A 12,935-nucleotide genomic window follows, 5' to 3' on the forward strand; every position below is an offset into this window, starting at 1 on the left:
GAAATATATATTTTTAAATTTAGATTATATATCATTTATAAAAACATTATACAATATATCAAAATAGATATTACTACAGCTTACAATAAATATATATCTATTTTAAACATATACATAATATAAATACAGGTGTATATATGTATATATATATAGATTTTTTTTTTTTCAATTTACTTAGGAAAAACAATAGCACAGTGGATTTTATTTCAGTTCAGTGGTGAAATAAGAAAATACACAACAAAGCTTTTTCTCTAAAATGTTTTATTTTAAAGCACTTCACATAGATGAATGCAATGCCGCTCCACACATGACCTGACCACGAGGCTTCATTCATATATGACCACCTGAGCTTTGAAATTCTTGAGGGATTTCTTTTGTTTGTTTGTTTCGTTTACAACCTGAATGGGCGCTATTTACCAAGCATCAGTGGTTAATAGTTCTGCAGTGGCAAGTTGATAGTGTAGCTCATACCCCAAAAACATATTTAACACTGTATGACCAAAAAAAAAAAAAAAAAACACACAGGTCTCCTTCTCAGGCGTCAGGCATGTTCGATCTTCTCTGAATGTGTGAGATCTCCAGGATGGGCATCAGGAGTTGGAAGGCGTCCTGGATGTACGACGCGCTGTTGGACGCCTGCGAGAGGGGGAATACAGTTCAGCGTTTTACGAGCCACAAACCCCACCCGTCCTCTTAAATGTGGACACAAACCTCTAAGAAGACTCCTGTTATTAGCGGGTTGAGGACTTCTCCCTTCTCGTTTACCTAGAGAAGAAAATTGAAATGAATCACTTATCGTTGCATATGTACATATCTATCTTTTAATATTGATCATTCTACTCACCCCGGCTGCTGTTAAACAGGCGGTGAACTTCTTGGAAAGCAGCGAGACTTCTTTACACAACACGACAGTTAGCCTGAGCGTGGGAAAAGAAAGAAGACAAATACTTTTAAATGTGTTCATGCGAATGTAATGAAACCTGTGATTTTGTCCTTTCCAACTTCAACTCTTTTAATAATAATATACGGTTTACATGAGATTGTACCTTTTGGCCAAAGGTAACTCGTGAAAAATACTAAGTATTTTTTAATTCCTTGTTATTTACTGGATTTTTGGAATTTGGGTAAAATGGATTTCATTCAGGACTCAACACTTTTGGTTTGTTTGCTAGCAGGTTCTATTATTTATCAATTTTTGGACAAATGAGCAATTTTATGTAATATTCTTAGTTTCCGACAGGGGCTCACTGCACTCCAGTGGAGTAAATGAATGGCGCAATTTTGCTTTTTCAGAAGTGAAGATACCCTTTGCTGACTTTGGAGAAGAATGATGTTTTAATGGTACAGTATATAGAATATATAATCGGAAAAAAAATTAATTTTTTGTGGTTATTTTCTAACCTTCATGTTGTGCAAACAAACTGGAATAAAAAAAAATTGATATGTTATGCCAATGAAAAGACCTGATGTTGGTTAAAATCGTATGCATAAAAAAAAATGACAGACTACGTATGCGGCCAAGAATGGCCCAGAACAAGCTATTACAATGGAAAAAGGCCCGAGGATTAAAATATTTCCATTTTTTAACACATTCACTGCCATTGACGGCTTTAGAAGTCAAATATCCATGTTAAATGGGAAGGCTGGCAGTGAATGAGTTAAGGACAACAATGTATTTATTTTACTGTGACAGGACGTCCGCCTCCACGCCGCCGTTGGAGAGCAGCAGGCTCTCGCCCAACTTGTGGAAAAGCTCAATGGAGCGCGCCGTTAGCTCGGCCAGACTCCTGATGGCGGCGGCATTCACCTCCTGGGGACAAGAAATAGCTAAAAGTAGTACTGGGACCTAAATGAAATGAAATCTAAAGCCTTTGTAATGTATTGTGTTATAACATAACATGCATTATGTGGGACGTATGTGGCTGCGAACCGGTTAGTGGCCAGGTTGAGAATTTTGTAGCAGTTCACATCTTTACTCAGTGCTCCTTCTTATGAAGTCATTTGTTCACAAATAGTAAATATATTTTGTACTTCAAAAAATATTTAAAGTCACTTGGCCTCAAAAACAAAAAAATCCAATCCTTTGACAAAATCCCCAAAAGTCATCTGTCCAAATTGTCCTTTCTTCACAAAAAGGAAAGAAAGATGTTCACAAAAGTTATTCACTTTAAAAAGATTTAAATAGTCAAATGTCCACAAAAACAAAATAATTTCCTGTTTCTACAAAAAGTAAAAACAGATCCCAAAAAAGTCCTCTGTCCACTAAAACATCTGTTTGTTCAAACAAATGGAAAAAATGTGTTGCTAAAAAGTTGTTTTTGACTTTTAAAAAAACCCTCAAATTCAATCATTTGTCCAGAAAGTTGTAGTTTTTTTAAAGGATCCAAATGAAGTCCTTTGTTCACATTTTTAGTTGACAAACCATTCGCAAAAAAATTTAAAAAAATTTAAAAAAGGAAGTCATTAACCAAGAAAATATATAGTGTCGCAATAAGCTAACTCTTTAAAAAAATAGATAAATAAAAATTTTTTTTTTTTTTTTTTGTAAACACTAATAGAATTTAATGCTGCCTAAAATGAGGGATGCTGCATTTCCAAAAAATGTCGTACATTTAAGGCGTAAAGTACTTTGAATGCGCTCCGAATGTTTAAACGCTAGTGAAGCACTTGCGTACTTTGAGCACAAGATGGTGCCGTTACATTCGGGGTGGTTAGTGTGTCCGTACCCCCACTGTGAGTTTGGTCCTTTCGTCCTCGTCGCCCCGGTCGTCGTCCGCCGGTTCGCTCAGGTCCACGATCACACCGCAGGCGTCTTTACAAGCCTGTTAGGGCTCCGAGCCACACGCTATCAACTAACAGTCCAAGGAGGTTGTGAAATCTTCATTTGAGCGTTTATTCCATATCCTTGCCATCCATCTTAAAGTCCGTGTACTAGTACGCTTTTGTCCTCACTAGTAAGACAATTCAGCACACTAGCAGGATATGGACTAAATGCTTAAAGGGTTTCCATACAGGTTTTATATCATGAAATTATGGGCACCTTGCTGAGTTTTTCGGCCGTGGCGGAAACACTGAGACCCTCCAGGGCCTGGGCGAGCTCTGCCTCGAACTCAGAGCCATCTTGGTCTGGAATTACACACAAGAGTAGCCGTGATGCTAACCATGGAACGGGAAATGGAAGTTATGGCGACATTAGAATACGTTGTAACTGCTCAGTACAATGCAAGCCATCCAATTCATTAATTTGACCAAGTAGATGCTAACGGAATTAGCATGTATTTTAAAGCGTAATGAATAAGAGAGAGGATTGCCAATAAATGGTATATTGTTACTTTATTTTAGTTGTATTATGCTTACTTTTACACTTGTATTACTGTATAGCTCAAATTAAGTGACTTTTCAATTTTTTTGTAACGCGAATAGCATGTAGCTCAAAAGCATTGTAGCTAATGACTAGCGACAGTTTGTCTGTTTTGCATCTCTCAGGTGTCTTCATTGGGTCAGTAGTTTTACTTTATTTTAGTTTTATTTTACAGTTGCGAACTTCTATCAGGACTTTTTCAAGTGTAAAAGTCCTTTTAAAAACTGACTTTTATGAAATGTAATTCCTTAATTGAATGAAGGTATGTAATGCATAGAATTGAATCTACCGTAATCTACTGTCCATTAGTCAGTGTGTTCATCATGGTCTGTAGTTTTATTTGGTTTTACTTTACAGTGGTCAATTTATATATATATATATATTTAAAAAAATAATAATTTTTTGAATGTTTAAAATACTTCAGAAATTCTATTTTCATAATTTTTTTAGCTAGTTGAATTAGTTAACTGAATTGATTTCACTTTCCATTACCCGGTGTGTCCGTCATGGTGAGTAGTTTTCCGTTATATTTGTTTGTTAATGCAGTTTGTCTACCTTTAATATTTGCCTGACTGCATAGAACACGACATTCTTTTGAACGTGGACATTTTGAAACGGAAACAACCCGTGCTGGACTTTGAACCTTTCTTCTCGTCCACGTCCTCGTCGTCAAACTCCGTCATGGAGAAAGCGTCCTTGATGAGCTCCAACTCGCCCCTGAGCTTATGCTGCTCATTTCCCGACAGTGTCGTCAACACCGATTTCACCTGTCGGGGGGGAAAATAAAAAAAATAATGAAGAAAAAGTCCTTCCTTTCCTCGCCCTCTCTTCCATCCGACCTTGGACTCGCTTTCCCGAGACAGCAACTCCAGAGCCTCGAGGTGGGCCAGGCCCTGGTATTGGTCAAAGAGCATCCCGTAGTGAGCCACCGCCTTCTTCTCTGAGGCCGACGACTCCTCCGTTCGAAGCTCCTCTCGCTCCTTGGCCTCCCTCAGCACCTGACGAAAAGACGGAAGCGTCAGTCCTTCGGCTCTCGCCGTTCCACCTATCCGCTTTGTTTTGTCCACCTGCGACAGAGTGGCGTTCCTGATCATCAGTCCTTTGGTTTTCTTGAAGCCGGGGTCGCCCTCGGCGATCACGTCCATCGTCTTCTTCCCGATAAACTCCAGCGCGTCCAGGCCGCCGCTGATCACCGTCTTACCCTGCAGGCACGGGACCGTACTGTTACGCGAGACGATCGAGCGCCAGTCCAAGTTTTTATTGAAAACTCAACGCAAATAAAAGTCCTTTGTACAAAATAAAGTTTTCAAAAATAAAAAAGTCCTTTTTAAACAAAAACGTTATCTAAAAAGACAGAAACAGTCCTTTATTTGCTAAAAAGAATGTTTAAAAAAATAAAAATGAAGTACTTCATTTTTTTTTTTTTTTATTTAAAAATAGATTCGAATAGTCCTTTGTCATCAGTTTTTTTTAAAGATCAAGTATTTGTAAACAAAGTTATTATTTTAAAAATCCAAATAAGTCCTTTGTTTCCAAAGTTTTTTCATACGAAAAAGATCCCAAAAATGTTTTATAAAGTCTTGTTCACAATTGTTTTTTAATTGAAAAAGCTAAATGAAATACTTTATTAACGAAAGTATTTTTGATTAAAACAGTTTCAACCTTTGTGAATAAAAAGCAACAAAATAACCAATTAAAGTCCTTGGATTACATAAAAAAAATACAAAAAGACCTTTGTTTACAGTATTTTATTTTATAGTATTTTTTTTCAGTTAACAAAAGTAAAAACAAATCCAAATAAAGTCCTTCGCTCACAATTTTTTTTTATTAAAAAGAGATCCAAAAGTTCGTTGTTAACAAAAAGTTTAATAACAAACATCCAAATAGTCCTTTGCCCAGAAAAATCTTGTAAAAATATATCCCCCCCAAAAATATAGATGTAAAAAAGAAAGCAAATTAATTCAAAAAAAATTTCAAATAAAGTCAATTGTCCACTTTTTTTCCCAAACACTTCCAAACAAAGTCTTCAACTTGAAGTCGTAACTCCACAAGTGAGGCATGTGGCATCCATTTTGTGTCCAAACATGCCCTCGACCACAATGTTGTTGTCTAAAAGGACGCCACGACGGACTTACGGTGTTCTGAACGACGCTGCTGAGCGACGTGAGCATCCCCATGGCGCCGCCCACCGCCGTGGCGCCATCGCTGGCCGCCCGTTCCGTCTCGCCTCCTTTCTGCTCGTCCTCATCCCCGTCTTCCACGTCGGCCGACAGCTCGGTGGGGCTCGGGATGCCCAGCGACGTCTCGGCCTTCTCGATGACTTGGGTCAGCCCCTGGCCTGAAGGACGAATGTGATGTCATAGTACGTGGAGGTTTCTGGGGTTGTTTTTGAGGCGTACTCACCCACAGTGGCCACGGTGGCTGTGGCGGTGGACAGGATGGTTTTGCCCCAGTTGCCCCAGTAACCCCAGCCTCCCTGGGCAACTGCGGACTGACTGGGTGCCTAAAAGACAGGAGCGCAGTCATGCAGTCAAGTGTTTTATTTTGGTAGGTTTCTACTTCCTGTTTTCATTCCATAGAAAGCCAGAGGCAGTTTTGAAAAATCTTTCATTTTTTACATTTGTGAACAAAAGAACTTTATTCAGATCTTTTTAAAAAAAATTCAACATTTTAGATCATTTGTTAAATCAAAAAAATTCGACCAAAGTAAACAGATTCAGATTTGGCTTACTTTTTTGTGAAAAAAGGACTACTTGCAACTTTGTACTTTTTGTGACATTATTAGCCTTTTTTTCTTTTTTTGAACAGAGGAAGATTTGCATCTTTTTTTAAGAACTTTATGTGACTGGATTGGTATTTTTTTTTTTTTTGTGAAGAAATACTTTATTTGGAAGTTCTTGTTAAATTGCTAACAATTTGGATGTTTATTAAATAAAATGTAAACACAGGGCTGTATTTGAACTTTTTCAACCTTTTGTTAACATTTGGATTTTTTTTTCTTTCTATGAACAAAATGACAATTTGTATTTCCTTTTGACCAAAAGACTTCATTTGTATCTATTGCTAAATACAAAAATAGGAAACAAAGAACTTCATTTTTAGATCTTTTTGTAACTCTTTTTTTACATGCAAATAAAAGGATTTAGTTTGGAGTTGTATAGTAAGTAAAAAACAATTGACTATTTGGATTTGTTTTAACCTTTTGTATGTTGTTTGATAAATAAAAAAATGGAGAACAAAGAACAAAATTAAACATTTTTTTTTTACTAACAGATGACTATTTGGATCATTTAGTTTTAATCTTTGTGAATAAAGGCCTTGATTTGAATCATTTTGTTAAATCACAAAAAAATGTGAACATATGGCTTTATTTTAGAACTTTTTTAAAAACTTTGTGAAGAAAATACTCTATTTGGATTCTTTTTCAATTTACTTTCCCCCCCGCATTTTCCCTTCCTTACAAAATGAGTGAACAAAGGGCTATTTGGATTTTTGAAAACAAGTTTTGAGTTTCTTTTCAGAACCATATTGTAAATAAAAATATATTGATTTGGCTCTTCCGTAATTGACGGCTACCTTTGCCGGCTGCCCCTCCAGTTTAGGCGTCTCCTCCGCTTCGGCTTTAGGCTCCGCCCTCCTCCTGGCTTTCCTGGTGGGCGCCACGTCCGTCGACACGTCGGGCGAGGTCGGCGGGGAGCCGTCGGGCGTCTCGGCATCCTGAACCTCGCATGCGCTAGCTTCGCTGTCCGACATGGTCGAGTCGTAGCGCACGCCTGCCGTGAAAAAATAAATCTAAATACCCGGCATCTGTAAAGCTGACGTGTGCAATTAACGAGACAGTGTGGCACATTCCAGGGTTACATTTGATAAACAGGGTGGGCCTAAATTAGGTATACACGTACAGGAAGTAAAATAACTACTACTAATGAATATTATCATTAGTAGTAGTTATAATTCCACACCCAGACTTCCAAACTTCCAACATTGAAGCTTTAATGTCCCTTTGCGGTTTCATCTGAAATGTTCCTTTCCTTTTTCATTTCTTGCCGATGTCCGCCAAATCAACAGGCTCACACTCAGACCTTACAGTATACTTGGGCCCACCCTGTATATTTCACATGATACATATTACTGCAATATAGTATTTCATTTACGAATGTGCGTTTATTTGCATGCTAACCCTGTTGGATAGCTCCCAACGCTGTTAAATGTGTCTTTTGGACCATAACATGACACGCAGTATCTCTATACGTGCAGGTACAAAGTCCCATAAACGATTGTGAACGTTTGTTGAACCTTATCATTTGATGAAAACTATAGAAAGATGACGCCATCAGCCAGCCACGTGAGCAGTTAAACAGTGAACACTATTTGATTTATTTAACACGAATTAAACCAAGTTTCGGCCAGAGTTAATCGAAAACATATTAGGAAAGCTAACGGTTATGTATTAAAGCAGATTTGGTGGCTTTTAATGCATTTAAAAACCACTGGTCATCTTTTTAGGACCATCATTTTGTAAACAACAACTCACCTCGTCTCTTCCTCTCCAACTGTCAAAAGTGCAGATGCTAGCAGTTACGCTAGCCTCCGTGCAAAGTTTCCCTCTTACCAACAACAAAATTATATACGTCCACGGTACTAGTTGGTGAATCGGTATACTCTTATGGTCTTAGAGGGGATAAAGCCTCTAAATGTTCATAATGTTGCTCCTCTTTTTGTCTCCAAGATGGATTAGCCACGTCACGTTCGCGTCTACGCCAACAACGGCTAGGCAACCAAAGGAAATCCGGTAGGACATTTCAAAATAAAGGTTAAGTGATAACGTTTGAACCGAACTTCCGATAGTTGGCGCGAGAGCAGACAGTAAGTGCAATAATTAAGTAAATATCAATACCTAATACATGTCACTATGACTACAATTTATTGTGTAATTTCGAAAAAGGCGACGTTTGTCCGAGTGGATAATCTGACAACAGACCACGCCCACTCACTCGGCTACTATTGGCTACCTGAAGACAGAGGAAGGAAACAACTTCCGTATTTGCCTTGAGAGTTGCAAATGAGTATTATTAGGTAATATAATAAAATGAGTAATATTTAGGTAAATAGAAACACATTATGACCACATATGTACTGTATATGTAAATGCAAATATAACAATAAATTATTGTTTATTTTGGAAAAAACAACCAAGTTTCTCGATGGCTTTACCTGACAACAAGCCACGCCCACTCCGTTTACTCCACAATTTCCTACCTGAACGCGGAAGTCGACGACACGACCCAAGCGAACTCAGGTTGTTTTTTTTAAACTTCTAATGCTGGATTGACGTCAACAAGAGGATTAATGGGTGAAATACCGAGTCATTTTATACATTTACATAATTATTAAGCCTTTAAAATTGGAAATCGTTTGTGTCGGTTGAGGATTTTGATGATAAGGTACAAGTAATCAGTAACTAAGTCATTTACTAGCACATATTTGTGTGCGTGCGTGTGTGTGTGTGTGTCATTTACAGTGGAACCTCCAATTTCCCAAAATGGTCCACAACTGTAGACTTAAATCTGAGTATGCTCCGAAAGTATTCATTCCGAGAATTGTTTTGTTTTTTTCTTTGTCTTTTTCTTTTTTTTTTCTCGTGGGTTCTATATTATCTGAGAAGGGTGATGATAACTATAGACATGGAAGTGGGTCTTACTACGACACCGGACAGGGTCTATCCATGCAGACCACTATGATTAATGAATATAGTTAGTTACATAATCAAATGAAGCACAAATTCATCACCCCAGTGCTAACGTAATGCCAACTCTCAATTTCACATTTGTATTGAAATTTTATTTTAGTTTTAGGTTGGCGGCACGGTGGACGACTGGTTAGAGCGTCTGCCTCACAGTTCTGAGGAGTTTTTATGTTCTCCCCGTGCCCGCGTGGGTTTTCTCCGGGCACTCCGGTTTCCTCCCACATCCCAAAAACATGCATGGTAGGTTAATTGACAACTCTAAATTGCCTGTAGGTGTGACTGTGAGTGCGAATGGTTGTTTGTTTGTATGTGCCCTGCGATTGGCTGGCAACCAGTTCAGGGTGTACCCCGCCTCCTGCCCGATGATAGCTGGGATAGGCTCCAGCACGCCCGCCACCCAAGTGAGGAGAAGCGGCTCAGAAAATGGATGGATGGATGGTTGGAGGTTCCACTGTACATGCGACTACAGTGGCTGATAATGAGGGGTGTAAAAATGTCACCTGACCTGTTTTTGCAGGTTTGGCTCTCGTCGACATGCTAACGGCTAAAACCATCCCCGTGCTACTGCTCCTCTGTGTGCACGCGGTAGATGGCGCAGAGAAACGCTCGGATACGCAGACCGTGTCCGGCAGTGTCGTGCTGAAGGAGGGAACCGATGCACTGATCGAGTGCAACGTGACGGGGGTCCCCAGTGATGTCAGGTGGTACGGTCCTGGTGGACATCTGCTGGTCGAGGTCCCAGGTAGGAGGAAGTCCTCCATTGTGGCTTATCGAGAAAAAACAGCAACTTAACGTGACAGTGATCGCCGTTGTTATGTTACTACTGTTGGGGAAGTGGCTTATCAAGGAAATCGGACAATTTAATACCCTTTTTTTTTTTTTTTTTTTCCTGTTGGCGGGAAGTGGCGTATTGCGGAAACAGGATTTTTTTTTCAAGGCAACTTAATATCTTAGTCATCTGTTGTTTTGTCACTGTGGGTAGGAAGTGGCTTATTGAGGAAAGAGGGTAATTTAGCATCACACGGGTGGGAAGGAGCTTGTCAAGGCAATTGGAATTTCATCTTGTTTGTTTTGTCATAACTGTTGGGGACGTGGCTTATCAAGGAAACAGGGCCACTCAATTTAATTTTGTATGTGGGATGAATGATGTATCTTAACAATACAGATGGCGTTGGCTGTTTTGTCACTTCTGTTGTGAAAAAGACATATCAAAGAAACGGGGCAACTCAAATTCAGTCATATCCGTTGTTTTGTTGATGCAAGCGGCGAAGTGGCTTGGCAAGGAAGCAGGGCAATTTACCATCAGTAATCTCAGTTGTTTTGTCACCTCTTTTGGGGAAGTGGTTTATTGAGAAAACGGAGAATTAAAACTTGTTGTCTTTTCACGGCAGGTGTGACGTGGCTTATTAAAGAAACAGGGCAATGGGCAACTTAAAACCCGTTGTTTTGTCCCTGCATTTGGATTGTGACTTGAGGAAACAGGATAACTTCATTGCTTCATCCCTGCAGGTGGGAAGTGCCTTATCAAGGAAACAGGACAACGTACCGTAGCACTTGTTTTTGTCTGTGCGGTTGGATTGTGACTTGAGGAAACAGGGCAACTTAACACTCAAAACAGGATAACTTCATTGCTTCATCCCTGCAGGTGGGAAGTGGTTTATCGGGGAAACAGGGCCACTTTACAGCAAACCTGTCTCCATTGTTATGTCACTACTATTGGGGAAGTGGCTTATTGGGGAAACCGGGCAATTTCACTGCAGTTGTTAAGTGGCTTATCGAGGAAACGGCAACTTAGCATCCTAGTCATCTTTGCAGGTAGAAATGGCTTTTTGGGTAAACAAGAGTTGTCACTGCAGTTGGATCGTGACTCATCGAGGAAATAGGGCAACTTAACACCTGTCGTTTTGTCTCCACAGGTGGTAAGTGGCTTATCGAGGAGACGGGGGAACTCAACATCACGGCCGTCTCCTTCGAGGACCGCGGCGGCTACACGTGTGTGACGGAGGGTGGCAACTACAGTGTGACCATCCGCGTGGCCTACACCCACAGCGGTCTGGGCGTGTACTACGTGGGCGTGTGCTTGGCCGCCTTCTCCATGACCATGGTCCTCAACATGGCGCTGCTGGGCATGGTCCGAAGCCACCTGAAGAAGACGGAGCGGGCCATCAACGACTTCTTCCGCACTGAGGGCGCCGAGAAGCTCCAGAAGGCCCTGGAGATCGCCCGCCACATCCCCATCATCACGTCGGCCAAGACGCTGGAGCTGGCTAAGGTCACGCAGTACAAGACCAAAGAGTTTGCGCGGCACATGGAGGAGCTGGCCCGCAGCGTCCCGTTGCCACCGCTCTTACTCAACTGCCGCGCCGGCGGCGAGGAGGCGGGTGGCGGCGAGCCTGCAGAGAGTGGGAGGGAGGTACGTGACGACGGGGCGGCCGCAGCGGGGTTGATGGCGGGGGGTGAGCGAGCAAGCGAGGAAGACCACGCGGATGTGTCGGTTCACTCGGCGTGAAGAGGAGGAGGCTCTCGTCAACGAACTTTGATTAACAAGCATACAGTCGTGCCTTGAAATGAATAGAAATGCAATTAATACATTCCAGCGCAACCAAAAAAAAAACACTCACAACGATAAGAAAAGTTGCACTTTTCGGTCATTTTCCTGATCAAAACATACGGTAATAAAATGGCTAGATTGAATGTAAAGAATTAAAGAGTTTGTGCATCATGGTAATTCAATGGGCATTGTGCCGCTCCTTCTGGTGTGCACGCCTTGGCCATGGGGGCAAATTCAACCTCAATTCCAATGAAGTTGGGACGTTGTGTTAAACATAAATAAAAACAGACTACAATGATTTGCAAATCATGTTCAACCTATATTTAATTGAATACTCTACAAAGACAAGATATTTTAATGTCCAAACTGATCAACTTGATTGTTTTTAGCAAATAATCAATAACATAGAACTTTTTGGCTGCAACACGTTCCATAAAAGACCTGTATCCCATTGAAAATGGGTGGCGCATTATGAAGCGTAAAATGCGACAACGGAGACTGCGGACTGTTGGACAGCTGAAGCTGTACATCAAGCAAGAATGGGAAAGAATTCCACCTACAAAGCTTCAACAATGAGTGTCCTCCGTTCCCAAACGTTTATTGAATGTTGTTCAAAGAAAAGGTGATGTAGCACAGCGGTAAACATGACCCTGTCCCATCTTTTTTGGAACGTGTTGCAGCCATACAATTCCAGGTTAATGATTATTTGCTAAAAAAAACAATTTGCATTGATTTGGATTGTATTCTGTTTTTATTTATGTTTAACACGTGCCAACTTCATTGGAATTGGGGTTGTATGATACTTGTGTTCAAATTTAAGTTGAAAGGTTTATAATTACCTTGACATCGGAGCTAGTTTCGTTAGCCCGCTTATGGTGTTTTGTATTGTGTGATAGCATCAAGCTAGCGGACCTACGTAAGTCAACGGTAATGTGGTTTGAATAAATACACAGTTTGTAATTGTCTTTGCTTTGTGTTCAGTTTTACAGGAAACTTGCACCAGGAGTGACAAAAAAATGGCTCAAAGCCTCTTTTTTTTTTGAAGACGTGTTCACTACCTGTCAAACTGCTGTATGTTGTGAAGTTCGCTGCTTCGAGCAAGAGCGCGTAACTCCAAAAGATTGGGAGTTTTTCCTTATAAATATACAACTTGTAGAGGGGAAAAAATACTTCCTTAAAAAGTAAATAAAAAAATAAAATGAAAATAAAAAAGCTCCATACTGGATGTTTTGTGTTCTTGAAAATATGACTTTATTCTTGTAGAATTAGTTGTCCTT

General features: G+C 40.2%; 2 protein-coding genes across 4 annotated transcripts; one reads left to right on the top strand and one right to left on the bottom strand.

Annotated features, from left to right (window-relative positions):
* Positions 1 to 243: 243 nt before the first annotated feature.
* fam114a2 (family with sequence similarity 114 member A2) lies at positions 244 to 8,157 on the bottom strand. Its single transcript, XM_061752365.1, has 13 exons — positions 7,896 to 8,157; positions 6,938 to 7,134; positions 5,765 to 5,864; positions 5,497 to 5,699; positions 4,429 to 4,563; positions 4,201 to 4,359; positions 4,005 to 4,128; positions 3,041 to 3,126; positions 2,727 to 2,822; positions 1,686 to 1,810; positions 845 to 917; positions 712 to 765; positions 244 to 636 (listed from the first exon to the last, which is right to left on the bottom strand). Exons 2-13 carry the CDS (start codon positions 7,112 to 7,114, stop codon positions 535 to 537), a joined length of 1,434 nt encoding a protein of 477 aa, XP_061608349.1. The 5' UTR covers positions 7,115 to 7,134; positions 7,896 to 8,157; the 3' UTR covers positions 244 to 534.
* A 456-nt stretch (positions 8,158 to 8,613) lies between these two features.
* On the top strand, positions 8,614 to 12,874 carry LOC133467523 (microfibrillar-associated protein 3-like). 3 transcript variants are annotated; one of them, XM_061752473.1, is made up of 3 exons: positions 8,614 to 8,660; positions 9,625 to 9,849; positions 11,024 to 12,874. In XM_061752473.1, exons 2-3 carry the CDS (start codon positions 9,642 to 9,644, stop codon positions 11,614 to 11,616), a joined length of 801 nt encoding a protein of 266 aa, XP_061608457.1. In that variant the 5' UTR covers positions 8,614 to 8,660; positions 9,625 to 9,641; the 3' UTR covers positions 11,617 to 12,874. The 3 variants fall into 3 exon arrangements, with proteins under 3 accessions (XP_061608457.1, XP_061608454.1, XP_061608455.1); XM_061752470.1 differs by having other exon boundaries at positions 8,615 to 8,714; XM_061752471.1 differs by having other exon boundaries at positions 8,655 to 8,805.
* The last annotated feature ends 61 nt before the right edge of the window (positions 12,875 to 12,935 follow it).

The sequence above is a fragment of the Phyllopteryx taeniolatus genome, chromosome 17 (genome assembly GCF_024500385.1).
Source record: "Phyllopteryx taeniolatus isolate TA_2022b chromosome 17, UOR_Ptae_1.2, whole genome shotgun sequence".
Classification (NCBI taxonomy): Eukaryota; Metazoa; Chordata; class Actinopteri; order Syngnathiformes; family Syngnathidae; genus Phyllopteryx; species Phyllopteryx taeniolatus.

Bases quoted from the DNA above. Each gene is read 5' to 3' on its own strand.
- fam114a2 (XM_061752365.1), bottom strand. From the start codon at position 7,114: ATGTCGGACAGCGAAGCTAGCGCATGCGAGGTTCAGGATGCCGAGACG. The intron at 4,129-4,200 runs GTCGGATGGAAG...CCCCCCCGACAG, and splicing joins CTCGGGAAAGCGAGTCCAAG to GTGAAATCGGTGTTGACGAC. The intron at 1,811-2,726 runs GTACGGACACAC...TCTTGTCCCCAG, and splicing joins GGACCAAACTCACAGTGGGG to GAGGTGAATGCCGCCGCCAT.
- LOC133467523 (XM_061752470.1), top strand. The intron at 9,850-11,023 runs GTAGGAGGAAGT...TTGTCTCCACAG, and splicing joins TCTGCTGGTCGAGGTCCCAG to GTGGTAAGTGGCTTATCGAG.